The 18,272-nt window shown below is 46.0% G+C and overlaps 2 protein-coding genes across 3 annotated transcripts in view; one reads left to right on the plus strand and one right to left on the minus strand.

Annotated features, from left to right (window-relative positions):
* Positions 1-18,272, plus strand: part of LOC139107359 (uncharacterized) — an 85,687-nt gene that overhangs the window by 50,677 nt on the left and 16,738 nt on the right. The window lies entirely within an intron of this gene.
* On the minus strand, positions 8,575-18,246 carry LOC139107356 (putative inorganic phosphate cotransporter). 2 transcript variants are annotated; one of them, XM_070664923.1, is made up of 8 exons: positions 14,953-17,767; positions 12,484-12,782; positions 11,890-12,135; positions 11,548-11,632; positions 11,117-11,334; positions 10,818-10,967; positions 10,588-10,720; positions 8,575-10,412 (listed from the first exon to the last, which is right to left on the minus strand). In XM_070664923.1, the coding sequence occupies exons 2-8, from the start codon at positions 12,748-12,750 to the stop codon at positions 9,973-9,975; spliced, it is 1,539 nt and encodes a 512-aa protein (XP_070521024.1). In that variant the 5' UTR covers positions 12,751-12,782; positions 14,953-17,767; the 3' UTR covers positions 8,575-9,972. The 2 variants fall into 2 exon arrangements, with proteins under 2 accessions (XP_070521024.1, XP_070521023.1); XM_070664922.1 differs by lacking the exon at positions 14,953-17,767 and adding an exon at positions 17,774-18,246 and having other exon boundaries at positions 8,580-10,412.

Raw genomic sequence — 18,272 nt, forward strand, 5'->3', positions numbered from 1 at the left:
AGGGATCATGGGAAAGGGAGGATCTCCTTTTCTCATCTTCTCATCTTTCCGCCGCCTTTCTTCGCCGCCTAATTTCTAATCTTGTCTTAGAAATCGGATTCACAGAACGGAACTGATATCTCCCGCGATTTGAGATAGCCGAAGTTTGTAAATTCGGCGTTCTATGAACCTATAAATTCATCGACATACGGATGACTGATGAGGGGAGATCCATCTTGGACAGTTCAGAAAGCTTCGGGTGATGGATGACCAAATTTTCAAAACACCCACTCGGTACAATCGACTTTCAAATATTATATATTCGCGCGCTAATGGAAGAGCAAAGAATACGTATATATAATATTGTAGTTTCAAGAAGCGAACGCCGATTCGATACAAGAGATATCACCAATCACAATCACCGCTACGCATTGCGCTGCAACGTAAATACAAATAGACTTGTGATAACAGTAAAGTTTGATTATTCTCGATTTTGGTATTTCCTAAATAAATCTGGCAATATTAATAAAAATGTGTATTAAAAAGAAACGTGAAAATTAAAATTCAATTTTTATACACAGGCACTTTTTACGGGACGCGGATCTGTAGTCGAAGATGATAGTTTACTTCCGTTACCAGTTCGCGCGTGGAAATTAAAAAAATATGCATCCTGTTAGGTGAAGCGTGCGAACGCAAACTAATTAGAAGGTGGACCGTTACTCGCGATCGTTCCGGTCGTCCTTTCTGTTTATGCGGATTTATGGCAGTTTGTGCTTGCGGAACGGCCGACAGAATGACGCGGGCGGCTCGTTCGTTTGCGTAATGCGAAACGGTGATCGACTAGTAGCCTCTCGGTTTGCACACCATATGGCGTCAGCCAGGCAGCGAATCACGGCCCCCGTGCCTCGTCGGCCGCAAACGAGATGCCCTTTTTGCGTCGGATTCCTTTTTTCTATCTGTCCCGCACTCGCCGCTCCTCCGCGCCGATCGGAAGAAGGGTGAGAAACTCGAGAGAGCGAACCTCACGGTGGCGCGATTGCGCTTTGCTTCTAATTATCGAACGCCGCATTACTTTGTTCAGTATAGGTACAGAGAATCTGAAACATTTCAGTATATTACCAAGGTATCAATTCTATGCGTACGCTCGCATTAATTTAATTATTATACTTGATAAAGAAATTCCAATGAATGCATAATAAAATTAATTAAAGGATTATTTGTATCTTACGTAAAAAAAAATTTTTTTTTTAATATTATTTAAATGTGTTCGGAGTTTATTGCAAAAGATGTTACGTCTGTGAAATCCTATTATAACATTGAAGGAAGCTCAATCGGCCATTCCGCAGATTAGAAATTTCAATCTTACGAAATGAATTCTCATAATTCTACCGTCTTAATTCATCCGTTTCTTACGAAGTGAGAGCTCGGCGACGTTAATCGCCGCGCACGAGGAAAAGGACTTTGATTATCGAACCGCGAGGCGTGTAATTGGTCGGTGAGATCGTTAGCGCTTGTACGAGACCCCAAGACCGGCAATTTCTTTCGCGAATTGCCCGTGAATTATTGCGCCTTCGTAGAGTCTTGCGCCGTGGTCGTCTTAATACGGCGAAGACTGTGGAATCACGCCCGGCCGACGGAGAGGGACGTTTCCGGTGTTTAGGCGGATCATTCGGGCCCTGGTAATCACCACCTGCCACCGCTAATTGCCAGCATTCGGACCGCCCCGATGTGTTTCGACGATAATATTTGTCCGACACCAGCTTGCGCGTAGTTCCCGCGTCGATTGCTCACCGAATCCTCACCTGTGATCCCCGCGCCGATGAGCGTACTACGCGATACTTTAATTCGCCCAGCGGCATCCGCTGGTCCCGCGAAGAAAGAACGTGGTAAGCCTTTCCGTTTTACGTAGACGACTTATCAATTAACGCTTCTTTAATTTTTACCTCAAGTTTACCGGTCGCTTCGTAGTAAGTTTTTAAGTGAACTTATATTAATATCGATATTTCTCAATTTCTTTCTCTAATTCGCGTATCGTCGATCACCATCGATCCCGAAATCGATTTGCGGGCGAGGCATCTTCGGGCGGATAATTATTTTCAGCGGCCCATTTGTCGAACCGCGCGCCCTTTCCTCGTCTCAATTCGCGATCATTAACATCTCTATCGGTTGATCTACAAGCGCGGCTTTTCGAGGCATCAGGTGCACAATGCGGGGGGAGGAGGAGGGGGGCCATTGGGTGGGCAGGGTGGCAACGGCACATCGCGGTCCTTCGTATGCTCGGGCAGGTGGATACATGCATGTTGTGGGTGTGTGTGTTTGTATGCGCATTCAACGTGTTCACGCTCGCGAGTGCAAACAGCCGGAATGCTTGAGCACGCGCCGGAACCGGAAGCTGCTGGGTGAGCACGCGAGCAGCGCTGCACTTCGTGCACCGTCAGGTGCCACGGCGCAGGAAATTAGGGTGAAACGACGACGAGGGAGGGGATGAGGCACGCCGGTGAAATTTGCATTAATAAGACAGCCGGGCTCGCAACAATGAATCGATTCGCGATCTCGAGTGCCGGGACTCTTGCTCGCCGCTCAGGCGCGCGTAATTATCGCTCGATAAAACGTACCGAAAGACAAGGCAGCGTCCGCGAAAGCTTTGACATTACTTTAATAACGTCGTTAAAATTACGCTGTTAAGCGGCCCGCTCGAGCTTTCGACCCGCAATTTACTTCGCCGACTTTACAGGTTTCATTTCGCGTATAAATTTTAATTAACGCTTGATAGTATAGTGATCATTAATAGTTTTCCCGGGAGAATAATATGACGCTTTACGCATAATTGGCGTGTATCTGATAGGCGTAATGCGTTATCATCGTAAAATCAACATTGCGTAATTATCGCGGAGTCATCTCGGGTCTGGACGTAAAAAGTACCAGCTGCAAGTCAAGTGAATTTCTTTCGTAAAGCGGCAACGGCAACGCACACTCGACGGCACACTGGGTGCTCCCTCGCGGGTTCGTTCACGCGCGAAACGTGCACGACGTATTTCCTCGGAGGCGTCTTGCCGGGCAGATCCGGAATTGGTTCCCCGATGTAAACACCTGTACGCTTAATAATCGGGAATTTCTGGCGATTATCGAGCGCCGGGCGGGCCCCGGTGGCTTTCGTTGCCCCTCGTCTCGCCTGATTATGTTCCGCCAGCCGCGAGAGTGGCATCTTGCAGCGCGCGAGAGTACAGGTGTTGCCTTTTAATTTCCAAGGTGCACAGAAGCAAGTATCGTTTACGCGGAAGTGGTTTTCACTTCGGGAATACTTTTCTTTTTACGCAAGAAGGATAAATAAAAATACGCTGTTTTTTTTTTTTTTTTTAAACAAAAAACGAAAATTTATTACGAATAAATGTAGAGATACATAAAATATGCGAAAATGAAACGATTCGCATTCGTCGTCGCGTACATTTCAATTGGAGAACGCGATCAGGAGCAATCTCGCTTTCTCGTCGATCATAAGAGCGGGTCGCGCGGGCACGCTCGTGGCGATATCGCGCGTATCGGATCGTTGTAAATCCCCCGGCTTGGCGTATCGTCGCGGGCTCGAAATTATTCGACGTTTTAATGGCACGGCCCGGACGATATCGATGCCCGGTGAACATCGGCCGGATGTGGGTCAGATGTCATGTGGGCGACCCCTATAAACGGGCGCGCCGGCCGTCGTACAAAGCCGCAACGCGGCACGGCGAGCCGAAAAGCGCGTGTCGCGTTATATATAATATACACGAAAGCGCGTGTGACTGGTGCAGGTGAACACGGGCGAGCTTCACCTGGCGCGTGCCAACTGTCTAATTAATGACAATCGCCGTGCTGCGAGCCGAGAGACCGCCGCTTCTATTCGTACGTACGCGCGCAATTTGCCTGGCCGTGCACGTAGCCGGTAATGCCCGGGTCCGGCTTATCGATCTCGCCACGATGTTAAGAGATATCGGCCCAATTGACTCGCCCTAGAGAGCGACGCGTGCCGCGCGTAAGGATTACACCGTGCGCGAATTTACATGAGAATCGCACGAGCGTGCCTCGCGCCGGGAACTCAATTGAGCGAGGCGGCCTCGCTTTAACTCCGTTAAAAGAACGTGGCTCGAAGAAAAGTACTTTAACCCGCGCAGAAGGCAATTTAAACAAATAAGGGAGCTTTAATAAAAATCAATTTTCACGCAAACTTTGATTATGCATGCTGAAATGTTTAATTTCGACTTCTCTTTCGTTCTTATTTAAAAGGAAATTGCGGCGGAAAGCGCAGCTTTTCAATTTCTGACGTACTCCGCGCGTCTCGGCTCGCTTTTCAATTTCCATGATCCTTTAATTATCGCGTGTCTAGCCCGATCAACCATCTGCGGTTCGCATTTGTAATTGACTCGAGAATTTTTTTTTTTTTTTTTTTTTTTTTCACGGCACGATGCCTCGGTAGTACAAGTTGTACGATCGATTTGGCCGTGCATATCGATCGCCGACATGCACCGTATCCCCGCAAGCGGTCGGTAGGCGGAGATGAACCTGTAATGCACCGAAGAGCGTGGGACCGCTATGCGGGAAAAGTGCGCGTTCTTCTTCGCGGATGAGATCGCACATAGCGCTACTGCGTGGCTGGGCCGCTTCTCGGGATTAGCATTTTTTTTTCTTTTCTTTTTCTTGCATCTGGCACGAGAAATTACAGAGCATCTGTATCCCGATTTAGCTGAAACGTATAATAATCCCGAAATATAACACTCGGTCTAATAATTCTCTTTTACGTTCTCCACAAATTCTGAATTAATTGTTTCGTCACATATCGTGACGAGAAAGGTATCTGCGTATGATTCGATTACGATTCCATTACGTATTAATACGCCTCCACTAATCTAGATTGTTAAAAGCTCTAATAGCTCTAATACACGGACGATAGTAGGGTTGCTAGTCACGCGGCGTTTTCTTCTCTCTCTCTCTTTCCATAGCAATGAAAGAAACGCGCTATTATTTTCCGAAGAGCATGTCGAGGAACGTCCGGAGACGTTCTCGAGGAACAGGCCCGTGGAAATTGCACAAGGCCACGAGATTACCGTGATGCCTGAAACACAGAAATAGGGAGGGGGTCTGTCGTGCCCCTCTTTCGTTCTACCTTCAGGTTCGCGTGATGACGGCGTGTGCCCGCGGGGGCGTCCGATTCTCCTCGAGAGTTGTAGATCGCGTGCGGGTTTTGCAGCTGGACGACAGAAAGATAGAGAGAGAGAGAGAGAGCCGGGGAGTTTATCGCGAGGCCCCCGGGGGCACGCGGGGTCCGCTCACAACGGGTACCTTAAACGTGGGCGGAACGGCGGGGGTGCCTCCGGGGTGTTTCTCACCCGCATACCTGACGTACGTGCCAGCCACCTTCTCATCCTTCCCTCCCCCTTCTGCCATCTTCTGGTTTCAACTTTCTTGCTCTTCTCGTCTTCCCCCATTACCATTCGGCTTCTTGATCCTCTCCCGCTTCTTCCGTCTCCTCGTCTTCTTTTTACATCATCATCTTTTCTTTCCCTTCGCTTAGGAATTACTTAGCGCGCTCGTGCTTGTACGAGATAAGCGCTCCCGATAGGCGGGTCGCCCTTTTCTCTCCACTTGGAGATTTCCTAATATGGGATTAGAGAGTACGCCGGGAATATAATATACGAGGGAAAGTAGGAATATGATATACCGCACCGTGCTTAGATACAGAAAATACTATTACGCTCGGCCCATAAAATTAAACAGTTAATTATACGGATTTATTCTTATGTTTCGTGTCTCTCGTGTATTTTATGCGCATTCCGGAAAGATAAGCACGAGCCGCCGCTGATGAGGGTTAATTTTCGCAGCGACTGCGCTCTATTCGGGAATAACGGGGCCCGGAATCGTTCGAGTGGAGTCCAATTTGTTCACGGCGCGGAATCTGGCGTGAGATCCGTTATCGAGCCGTCCAGGATTCTTTTTCCGTAGACACGAAAGCCGCGCGCGGTGCCGCCGACGCCGCCGCATTCCCGCGAAATTATTGCCTACTGGTAAACTCTCGGACCTTCCGTCGGCCGATACCGGCTGTCTCGAAATTAGAATCGTAGAGAAATGGCCGCAGGTACGAGCGGACGGTCCCACAATGGGAAACCGTTCGCATGGGCACCGTGAGAGACACTTAGGGCGCAGCGCGTCCCTTCGAACGTATCCGCGAGTACGGAAGTCTTAAAGTTAAATTAGATTAAAACGTGACGTTAATTAAGATTGTTTCGCTGATATTAATTCTTACGATTCATTCGTTACAATAAATATAATTAAATAAAAGATAGCGACTAAACATATTTTTAATATTTTTTAGGAAATTACTTTTTTTTTTTTTTTTTTTTTTTTTTCTTGAAAATTTTTATTTTTAATTAACGCTCAATAATCGTAATTTGCTTTTTAATGGCAACTGTTCCTAAATACCATTTCGTGGCCGCTATTGCGATCGATTTATAATGATTTCGTGGAAGCTGCCCGGGGATTGCAAATGACGCGCAATCGACTCCGACGCAATTCTAATGAGGGAGCCTTAGATTTTAATAGGTTCCTAAGAAAAATTCCGACGGCGGCTGTGCGCGATCCCGTCGACCCTGCCGCTGCCCCGAGGACGTTCCCATGAGTCGGGGGCGGCCACGCCGACGCTTTCATAGACTCTGAAAGATGCTGGGTCCGAGAGAACACCCGGGGCCATGCCATGTTCCACCTCGTGAGCGGTGCGTGCAACCGCGCGCTCTCACAAACACGTTATTACGCGAACCCTTAATAACCCAGTGCGAAAGTTAACCTCTGCCTCTTTCTCTTTCTCTCTCCCCTTCTTTTTTTATCTCGTTTGAGGAGACTTCTACTTCCTTTCGCTTCTTCTTCCTCGCATTGATCGCATCTTATTATTGGATTAGCTGCTCTTTTCGCAACTTGCACGGTAGCCTGTTCCCTCGATGCAACATCTGACATACTTATTTTTTGGCTTTTATCGACAGTCATTAGCATTGACAAAGCTCGTTTTTTTTTTTCTTTAATTTATTAAAATCTTCCTTATTAGAATTACGTCGGAGTCGATTTGTCTCACGATTCGCCTCAGCGAATATTGACCGACGATGCCGCGATGAGATAAACCAGGAAGCGATGCTGAACAAGAAGTTCCTGGGTGGCTTTCACGCCGCGCCGCCGGATCGATGTCGGCAGACGGTATCGCGCTAGTACGTTGCATAGAACACTTCCGTGAGATAGATTTTTGTTCAAATTCTCGTTAAAATAAATTTTTACTGCCGTCTCTAATATATCGTGCTTTCCGGCGTAAAAATAAAAATGAACGACAGTGATATTCTCGCCTTCGCGCCGAGGAATTCGTATCGCCCGCGAGCTGTTATCGATTTTCGCGGGTAAGCCGCTCTGCCGTTCGGGATGCTGGGACGCGTCGTCGCGAGGACGCTGCATCTAACATCCCGCGAATTTCGGTATTAGGACCGTATGAAGCCTGAGCCGAGTGCCTGGCGGCAAACGACAGTCGTCGGATTCGTCCCCGGCGGCCGGAAGAATGCGCGTCTCTCGTTGACGCGCACGACGTCGTATTCACATTAGTAGGATCCGCCGACGCGCCGGAGGTGTTTTTTGGCGACCAGCCGGCGAGATAGTCCGGCGGATTATCATGCGCGTGCATGTCGACAAAGGAAGTTTAGCTTGTAAAGCTGATTAAACCTTAGTTAATCACAACCGAGCAGGCTGACATGAGGTGGCTAGAGGTACGACGACCGGCTCTTTCTCGCTCTTTCTCTTTCCCTCGTACCGCGATTGCCGCCAGTGCGTCGTCTCCTCTCTCGGGGGTCCGGATCGCGCGATTCCTCGGGCACGTGCTCCTCTAGTAGCGGCTCGTGCGAGCGGGCGGTCCCGCGCAGCAGACCGACCTTTCAGCCGACTGCTCCGAACACTTTATGTTCGCCTGCTGCGCCCGACATAGCAACTGAATTCGGTACTGCAGTCCACGAATTCCGGAGATTCTACCGTCATACCTAACGCGCGCGCCGGTACTCTTCCGGTCTCGCGTGCGTGCGTTGCGTGGGTGCGTTGGGCGAACCGGGTGCTTCGTCTCCGTCTCTTTCGCGGTCGCGGATCTCCCCCCCCCCTCCCTTCGCGTCCCGTTCCGCGGCTGTGTCGAAGGGCGAGAAGGAGAAGAGGGACGCGTTGAACGCCTGCGCGGCGAGATTAGATATCAGCGTCTCCGACACCTATCAAATAGGCGCAATTTACTTTTCGGGCGCGAGGTTCTTATCTAAAGGAAATGCAAGTGCATCCTTGCAGCCTGCGTCTCGGAAGAGACGCGCATCGTCATCAAGTCGCGCGATAATGCACTCGAGGCGACGATCCTCCCCCGCGTGCGGGAGGAGTCTCTACCGCGGGGAACGCGAGCTAACGCTCGGCGGGTGGACAATAAAGGTCCGACGGGGTGGGAAGCGAGCGCGGGCGGGGAAGCGACAAAGACGAGATCGCGGCAGCAGCTTCCACGAACAGCTAAGCTCCTGGTAGATCGGCGCAGCGCCGCAGCGCCACGCGTCACGGCGAGTACCATCGCAACGCGCGGCGCCCTTACGCCGGCCACCGCGACGCGGCCACGTCGTGACGCGTTACGCACTTCTGTCCTCCGCTCGCGATACCGTCGTGTAGATGCCGACAAGAGCGTCGCCGCTCTCCTCTAACACCGCGTGCGTCTTAGCGCAGTCACGCATACGGATGAAGACAGGCAGCGATGTGCCAAGCCGATCAGGTACCTCAAGCCAGCGATTTAATCCGAAAGCTTTGCTCCTGAGAAACAAAGCCGACACGTTCAAAATACGCCCTATCTATAATTAGAATTCAGGCTGCGTCCTATATACTGTACCGGTACGAAAGGTGTTTAGAGAATCTGGGGCTTACGGACCTCTTAGATTTATTTTCGAGCTTGGAAAGAAAGAGCTTACGTTTGAGAGGATATTATTCTTATTTTTGGCTTAGCGGAGATTTGTCCTGGCAAGGTATGGATTTTAGCGAGAGTAATCGAATTAATCGACGTGTATATTTTGAAAAATTACTTAAGCATTTATAAGTTTTTAAAATTAAAGGTAATGAGTCGTAAGCAACAGTTCTTTTTTGTTTTACTCTTGGCGTACGACGCTGCGGTTTAAAAGACACCAAGTCAGCTGTGTTTATCCAGCATTTGACGCCACCTCTTGGCTAGAGAACTTACGAGAAAGCAACGATCATCATTTAGCATCATCCCGCACACTGTTGTTAACAATCAGTAAGATTCCTTCATGGTAGATGGCAATACTGATGAGTTCGGTCTCTTTACCAACATGCGTTCTAAGGATTTCTCTAAATTTTTTTTGTAAAACTGATATCACTATTTTTAGAATGGATTTAATACGAATTTACTAAAAATTGTATATTTATTTAGAATATTGTCATATCGAATGAACATTGACTTTTCTACGAGCCGCACGTCTTTCTTTTCTCTTTTGGTAACTGCACGTACTTACGCTATCGGTAGAAAATGAGTGTATAAAACGCGCACTCACTTATTCTACATCGCTCAACCCTAGACTTGGCAAAACTAAAAAGAAGTCACCATTATTTTCAACTAAATTGTGACAAGATCTAAAAGTAAAAGAAAAAAATAAAAAGCCGAACAATTTCTTTACAATATTATTTTAAAAATTAATAAATTACACAAATCTCGAGAAAGTAAATCTTTGTGTCAGTTTTCTGAATTAGAAAAATTGTTAAGTATTGCTATTAAAAGATACAAGAAATCTTGGTGAAAAATCTTATTGCCAAGCCGAAGGGGGGAGGGAAAGGGTTCATCGATCGGTCCTAAAATCCGAGGGTAATAAAAACGAATACTGTCCCGTGTGGAATATATCGTGTCGCAGTAAATCGACACTTTCATCGCTGCGCAATCTCTTAGTGTAATCCAAGCGTTATCAGCTCGAAACGCTACGTAATCGTTTTGCTCTTGAGAGGAACCGATTCGGCGCCGTCCTCCACCGTGACGCCGTTCTCTTTCGTACGTCTGGCAGATGGATTGTTCCAGCTTTGTAATTCACCGGTGCCAAGAACGGCGAACGTCACCGCGCCGGCGAAGTAAACCGCCGCTAGGATCCAAAATATGATGGTCCACTGAGAATACGTCTGGTTTTGGTACGTAATGTTGCCGACCATAAAGCTACTGAGAAAACCGCCTATCGAGCTGAAGGTGTTGGCTATGCCGAATATCGTGCCGGAGAAATTCGGCGCGATATCGAGACCGTTTCCAAGGTACCCGGCCGTTATACCGCCGTTTATTGTCAAAGCGACGGTGAAGACGGCAACGGATGCTGTCCGATCGCACCCGTAATACGCTTGTATCATCATTAGAATACTGGGAATCAGCACGGCTGAAAATTAGAATTTACTTATTATCGTAAAGTCATTAATTATGTACATATCTATTTAAAAGTTTAACGTAGAATAATTTTAGAAGTTTGCCAGACGAAAATTTGTATAAACAGCAGATAAAAGGCATAAAAAAAGAAGAAAAAAATAGTTACGAAATTTTTTTTTTTTACTTACCAAACGATGTAAAAATTTTACGCACTGCTGTTACGGATAACTTGTTCGTGCGAAGCAGATAATCAGCCAAAATGGACATTGATAAGGCGAATATATACTTGCCTAAGTAGGGCAACGAGGATAATAGGCCGTTCTGCAAAATACATTTTATAAAAAATTTCCTTTAGTAGACTAGCATAAAATGTTAAAAAAAAAAAGTTTTTTTTTTTTTCTTTTTTATTAATGTATACCTCTTTAATGTTGAAATGCAAAATGTATTTCATGTAAGTCGGAAGCTGATTGACAATGGTGTGGTAACCGAAAACGCTGCATGCGTGCGTTATCACGATAGCCCACACGGGTTTCGATGTGATAAGTTCGCGCCATGGTATCGGCAGATGCTGAAGTTGAAATACTACATTAGTATCTTAGACATCGATTAACATTTCGCAGCAGAGAAAAAGAATTAAAAAAATTAATTTTTATTTTAATAACGAAGAAAGTAGAATAAAATAGAATCAAAGTGAACATTTATGATTGAAGGCAACACCTTAGTAGTGGTGGTCGTTCCAATCGCGTTCTCAATGAAGTGTCGCTCTTCCGCGCTGATGCGCGGATGCTGCGACGGTGAGTCGAACACCAGCAAGAACCATGTCACGCTCCAGATAATCCCGATCACTCCAGTTACATAGAATACCGACTCCCAGCCGAGCGAGGCGATGAGAAATCCGCACATCAGCATAGTTACTGCGGCGCCGAGTGACGAGGCTGGAAAAAGTTGAAGCGATGCAAGCTTACGGCACGGCGATTGACGCAACCGCGCGTGCATCCGCCGTCGCGATCGTAAAACGGTCGCGTGTCTATCTCGCGCATATACGTTTTCGCGGTTTCTTAAGGCACGCGCAAACGAGGGCGGCCGGACAATTACGGCACCGATCGGCCTGGATCCCCGGCGCGGCGAATTAGATCATGATCATTTACCCATCATGTGAGAGACGAACTTGCTACGCTCCGTCGGTGGAATCCATCGAGCAGTCATTGGCTGGATGGCAGGCCAGGTGGCACCCTAATTTGCGAGACGAATCAATTTTGAGAGATTGTCAATAACGATTGCGTGATCGTTTGGCGGTCACGTGAAGCTCGAACGATAAGCGTAATTGGATTTGCGTGTAGATATGTGCAGGAGCAAAGAGAGGTGGAGGAAGAGAGGCGGGGAGAGATGCTCGATAGATTCAGGTGTCAGAATTTCACCTGTCAGATCGTTTCTCACGAGGTGGACGCGCACATTTATCGTAATGTCCCGTAGATGAAACTGCGGCTTACCAGCATGAATCCCAGGACGACTCTTAATGTGACAACCGCGGTGTAGCCCAAGCTGGCCGCCAACGGTGTCAGCAGAGTGACGAAGCTCGACGCTAGCATGCTGTAGCCGAAGACGCGTTTGGTACCGATTACTTCCGCGAGCCGACCACCGGGAAACTCCGTGCAGATGTAGCCCCAGAAGAAACTGCCAAGGATCATATTCACCTCGTATTCGTTATACGGGTACTTGGTTTGAATTCGTTCCTCCTGAGATTAAAATTTAAAAAGTTTATTTTAAAAATCGCCCCTATCGAGAGGAAAAATTCTAAGCTGCTGCATCGTAACGAATAAAAAAAACTTTTTTTTTTTAATCTTGTTTAATTTTTGGTGAATACGAAATCAGCACGAAAATACAAACTCGAATGAAGAATTCGTCTGAAATAAATCTCAATGGTTTTGGCAAATCTGTCTCGTTAATTACGATGAATTGCGCAATTAAACTCGCATTGATTTGGCATTCAGTGGTGAAATCTCGGTTGCGTGATACGTTCGCCACGAGCGATTACTGAGGTCGTTCACCGTGCAAGTTCGGCTTTACGCAAAGTTTCAACGAACCCGATGCCAGTGTGGGAACGCTGCGAGTGTGTCGTTGCTCATCTCGTTGACTCTATTAACGTTGACGTCGATCGCCGGGGTCCTGATGTCGCCGATCGGGGCGAAGTCGTTCATCATCGTCGCCTGGGCACCGCACTCATCCGGCACCGCCGATCCGTTGGAATGCGAATGCTGCCCACTATTATTGCTCGATATCACCATCGAAACGATCGCTATCGTTAGGTTCATGCGTAGCATGTAGTTTAGCATGAAGCCGAGGATCACCATGATATTTAGTACCTGTCTGCATGACAAGCAATCTGGAAAAAAAAAAGAAGAAAAAAAAAAGAAATACATTTTTAGTTATCCGTTTTGCGGTTTTGCGGCTCGAAATGTCGACCGCAAACATTTAACCGATGCATTAAACATAACGTGTAGTAGTGGTCGATTTTAACATTTTTATCTATTCCTTGTTTAAATATTTATTTATTTAAATTGATATATTTATTTGCAATTATTTGTCAGATTTCTTTCATTATTTTTTTTTTTTTTTTTTTTTTTTTTTAACCGAATTTAACAAAGTCTATTGAAGAAAAAGAACAACGCGCTGAAAACAGGATGTACTTATACGCAACTGGCGAACATCATCTGTGTCACATGTCTTAAGTGTTGTAAACAATTTTTACGTAACGCCGGCACGCAATACATACGACTGCACATGTATAGTTTCGGTCCATTGTCGATCGCGGCTGTTGTACGCAACCGTGATTTATCTCGAGGTCATCATTGGGGATCCCGGAAGCTTCGATTCGCGGGATCGTGGCCGTATTATCGAGTACGGTGTTATCAAAAATAAAGTCTTGAATTGTCGCCGCCGATGCGCGAATGTTTACCGCCTGTGACGCGAATCAGCTCGGAGTAAATTAATTAAAAAGCGCGTCCGCGATTGTGCCAATTCGCGACTCAATCGATCGCGTCTATTTTGCTCTAATGTGACGTCGTATAGACTTCATCGGGCTCCCTCGCCCGTAAGCGTCATTCGGCAGTTTTCTCGCTCATTGGCACACCGCCGAAATTATTTCAAGAATGGCGCGATTGGGCCAATTATCTTTCCTCCCCTCCTTCCCTTTTTTCGTCCACGCGTAAGTCTTCTGGTTTTGCAAACCCGGAGGCACGTGTTGAACGGCGCGGAGTTCCAAGCTTTCCGAAACTATACGTCGACGTATATCGGATGATGAAAGAAGCCCGCGAGAAAAAGAAGAAGGTAGGCAGATCTGTACTTAATCGCGGCGCGCAAACAGGAGCACCTCGTCCCCGACATTAATAATCAGCATTACATCGCCTTGCACCGTCCGCTTTGCATGCACTACGTGATCGTATCCGTAAAGCCGGCATAGTTACTTTGCTTATCGCGAATTTGCACTAAGTCGAGGTTATCGCGGTACTTCGATGTTACCACATACGCGTAATGAATCATGCTTGGCAAGCATCAAATTTCAGTCCAGATGAAATCGAACGACGAATTTCTTCAGCTCATTTTTTACTCGGTCGAAACGTGAATCGAGGAGCAATAATGTGTCGAACAGTTATCGAAAAGAAATAATTATTGGGGGAAAAAAATAAAAAAAAAAAAAAAAAAGAAAAAAATTATTGGACACGAGATTTATTTCGAATAGAACGGCGAGAACTGCAATCAGAAGTCGGTTTAGTTTGGACTTTACTTCGGAACTTTATTCGATTTATCTGCAAGGAATAACAAACTACTAAAAATGTACCCCGATGGGGTGAAGACGGCGGGTTCTTACGTCAATTTACTCAGTCTAATCGTTCCCGCCGCTGACGCATTTCGTTATTACAACAGAGAAGCGCGTGTCGAGCGACAAATATGTTGTGCCTAGTTGCATAATTGTACGTGAGCTATCCGTCTATGAAAGTGAATGGTCATCAACACGGCGGGTGATTAGGATTTCCTGAGAAGGCAGACGTGCTGTTGCGACTAAGAACCGGACGGATAATTTGCGAGTCAAACGTCCGTCGACGTGAACTTATGTTAGCGTTGCCGATGCGGAGTCGTGCTTTAACCGCAGTGTGTCTGACGTAACGAAAATCGTGAGTAAGGTCGAATGAAATTGCAGACAGGTGCAGCATTCTTATCGCAAGGAAGTATTATTCTTATTCCGTCAGCTAGTCTCTTCTTTTTACTGATTTTTAAAGATTTATTTATATTATTTATTAAAAAAAAAAATTATTTGCAATACTATTTATGCGTTAATAATAATTTTAAAAAAATCCAAGAGAGAGAGAGAGTGAGAGAAAGAAAGAGAGAGATCTCTTGTTTATTTTTCTAATCAAATCAACCCCGCTCTTGTTTAAATGAGGAAATTTAATTTACGCTAATGAATTGTCCCTCCCGTTTATTTGCCTCGCACGAAGAAATTGCAATACTGACGACCTGTGGCGCCAATAATGAAATCAATTAGGAACGCTTACCTGTTTCTCCACTTTAATTGCTTTGTGCCTTTACATGTTCGCTGACATGCTCAATCTATTTTTCTTTTTTTTTTTTATTTTATTGTACTTTCGCGGCACGTAAATGTTTCCTTTCTTTATTTTCCCCTTGTCCACTCTGAACTGACATTGTAACGTTACGGCCCGTTTGATATTTTACGTCGTATCTTTCATTTTGACGTCCATTGTGAACGTTATTCACACGTGTAGGGTCGTTCTGGACAGAGATACCCGTGGATGCAATTCGGGCGATTGCAGAGGAGTGCCCAATTTAAAATTCCAATCCGACCGGTATAATAATGACGCTTGTGAATCGAGAGCCCGCAACGCGCGTCGTGCTGTCCACTTAACCGCTATTGCGGCCATTACGCTCCCCGATCATGCGGCAGTGAAACTCGGTGCTTTAAATGCGCGGAATAAATCACGTTTTTAGTATTTGAAATTTGTCGACTTTGAACGTTGTCCGCTGATAATAGCGGCCGCGATATGCATGACGATACGCGATTCCATTTGAATCCGATGTCAAAGGGAAACTTTCCGGCCGTCAACCGGGACAGCGAGATTGGCGTACGCGAATGATAAATAAATCGAGAAGCAGAAACGATCGTTTGAAGCCGATTATCATTCAACGTAATTAACCCAAGTTGCAGGCCTCGTCGGTCTTCGATGTTTACTGAGCTTTAATAAATGCAATCGTCTTCGAGGTGATGCAAAAATAGAACGAGACAGACTTTCCTGAAATCTCAATTGTTCCAATTAATTAGCAGAAGTAAATAGAACGGTTAACGTAATGATGTTTTTACTGCGGATTCATAAAGCGCGTTAATGTCAATTATATCGTTAGCTTGACCGGTACTTGGCGTCTCTAATCACGATTTTTACGACCGTCTCTATATTCGATTAGCAAGCAGCTTTAATTCAACCGCAGGGTTGTATCGCCGATGACCTCGATAAACATAACGTTAGTTTTAATTGTCGGGAAACTTGACATCGCAATAAGATTCAATTGCCGCGTTTTAAATTGACTCCCGCATTCTCGAAGAACAGCGGATTATTATATTAATTGATTTTAGAACGCTATCGATAAAAGTGCCGGGATAATTAATCAATCGTGTAAACAGCGAGGAGTACAAAATATGATTTTTTATCGTTCGATACTTTCGCTTATTCTTCCTATAAAATTAATACGAGATAACGCATAAACGCGTTACACAATGTGTTTGTTTTTCTCTTTGCACAAATTATTGCGATCCGTGCGTAAGTCCCGTTCTTCGTAAGTGTCTCGAAAAATTCGAGACGCTCGCAAGATGATCTTTGCCCCATCGTACGACGCCGTGGAGATGCAATCACCACATCGAAATGCACGGCGTTTCGTGTCATTTATATAATATCCCAGATTACGGGCGCTATCACGACCTTCACCTAGAACTCGGCTGGCGTTTTCCCTTGGTGCTATTCATAGCGATTTCGTCGTTTCGCGTAGGCTCGAAATAGTGCGCTTGCCTTTTTCTTAAAGTTCTAGTTTGATGACGCGCCGCGTCGTTGAATCGAAAAACGGCCGATCCGGGTCAAGACGCCGAGAGTTTAACGACGCGGACGTCGGTCGTCTATGAGACCCGTCGCCGGCGATTCTGCATTCTAATTGGCCGAGTATCAGAGGCGCGTCGCGTCGCGTGGAACTATAAGCGGTATGAACTATCAATATGTGCAGTTGTTGTCTAGCGCATACGTCACCCGCGAATGTCATCGATCACATGTGTTAACCCCTGAAATGCGGAGGTGAGGGTTCGGGGCAAATTGCGAATTTTCAATAGAGCACGCTCGTATTTCATGCGGCGGGAGATCATAGCTCACGCCGTACTATTCATTTCCTCCATGCATATGCATTGAATAAACTGTGCCGCTAATGTGCCTCGGCATATCTCTCCATGCGCCTTTGCGTTATATTTTATTCCGCGATAACGCGGCGCTTACATTTCTTAATAATGTATTAAGCACATTTACGCAGGAAATTGACGCTTTTTATCACTTCATTCCGCCGACTCGTCGAATTATGCGCCGGCATCTTGACGAATCATCATCCCTGCTCGTAATAAAGAATACATTAACGTTTAAGCGGAAGCCGCGTTCGTTGCCGTCCGCATGAGACACGCACGCAATTCAAGCTCGCCTGCACATAAATCCGTTCGTTTCAATTTAAGAAAGTTTGACGCGTAAGAATTTTCTTGGGAATATTCAGGGAATAATCAGTTGCTTTTTGAAAGACATGCTGGTTGATATTAGATAGCCCGATTGATCAATTATCATTAATATTTTCACTTACATTAATTAATTTCATTATTAGCCATTATAATGTAAACACTCTTATCGTTCAACCTATGCCATCAGTTTACTGCAAATTAAATTATTTCTTTAAAGTTAAGAGGTAGAGCATACGTAAACGAAATACGAGACGATAAAACGAACACGGTCATCTAAACTAATTATGACATCAAGCTGGATCGTAGTGCTAATGACGAAAAAGCATATAATGGGACTGATTATACAATCTTTTGTCATTTTTAAATTGAACAGCTGATAAATGCAGTATTATATGCCGTGTGTTCGGAGCACGTATTTAAAATACTTGGAAAAATGAGATTAATAAGCGAAAGCGCGACCCAGTAAATTAATTCACGCCCGCGCGAAGCCTGTAAAATTAATTTACGATCTTAAACTATTCAAAGAGGCGACGAGCTACTTATTCGCACTTTTAAATCCCACATTACAAAACAACTGCAATTATTAAATCACTGCAACTTACCTAGTACGTTACGGTTGGATGCCATTTCGTCCGCGGATAACAATGTGACGACAATTACAGGACGCCTCGCCGGTTCTCGGTTCACTTTTTTCAAAAATCAGATTCTCGATCCCTTGTCGCTTTTATGCGAATGAACAAACTTATGTATTCTGTTCGGTTGAACGCGACTTTTCATGGGTAAACCATTATGCCACTCAATCTCGACTCGCGAAAGAGCTTTTCAACCCCTTGCCGAGAGGCAGCTTTGGAGACGTCTAGTTTTCACACGCACGTCTTTACTTGACGCTAGGTTTACAACTGGCTCGTTTCCCCGCCGCGTTTTAACTGCGCTCTGGTCTAGACGCTGCCAAAAATCTCAGCTGCAAATTGCGGCGCTGGCTGCTCGGTGGACGAAAGTCGACGAAGAGGAGGCCCGTCAACAGCGTCAGCGTTGCGACACCGACGTCTTCCGCGGGCTGCGCCGTTCTCCCGCCTCGCGTTTCGTTTCGTTCTATCGTAA

The sequence above is a fragment of the Cardiocondyla obscurior genome, linkage group LG12 (assembly GCF_019399895.1).
Source record: "Cardiocondyla obscurior isolate alpha-2009 linkage group LG12, Cobs3.1, whole genome shotgun sequence".
NCBI classification, from domain to species: Eukaryota; Metazoa; Arthropoda; class Insecta; order Hymenoptera; family Formicidae; genus Cardiocondyla; species Cardiocondyla obscurior.

What these genes read in the sequence shown, in the direction of transcription:
- LOC139107356 (XM_070664922.1), bottom strand. Translation starts at nt 17,798, where the DNA reads ATGGCATCCAACCGTAACGTACTAG. An exon ending in CGTTCCCACACTGGCATCGG is followed by an intron (nt 12,136 to 12,483) that starts GTTCGTTGAAAC and finishes TTTTAATCTCAG; the next exon opens with GAGGAACGAATTCAAACCAA. An exon ending in TGCATTTCAACATTAAAGAG is followed by an intron (nt 10,721 to 10,817) that starts GTATACATTAAT and finishes TGTATTTTGCAG; the next exon opens with AACGGCCTATTATCCTCGTT.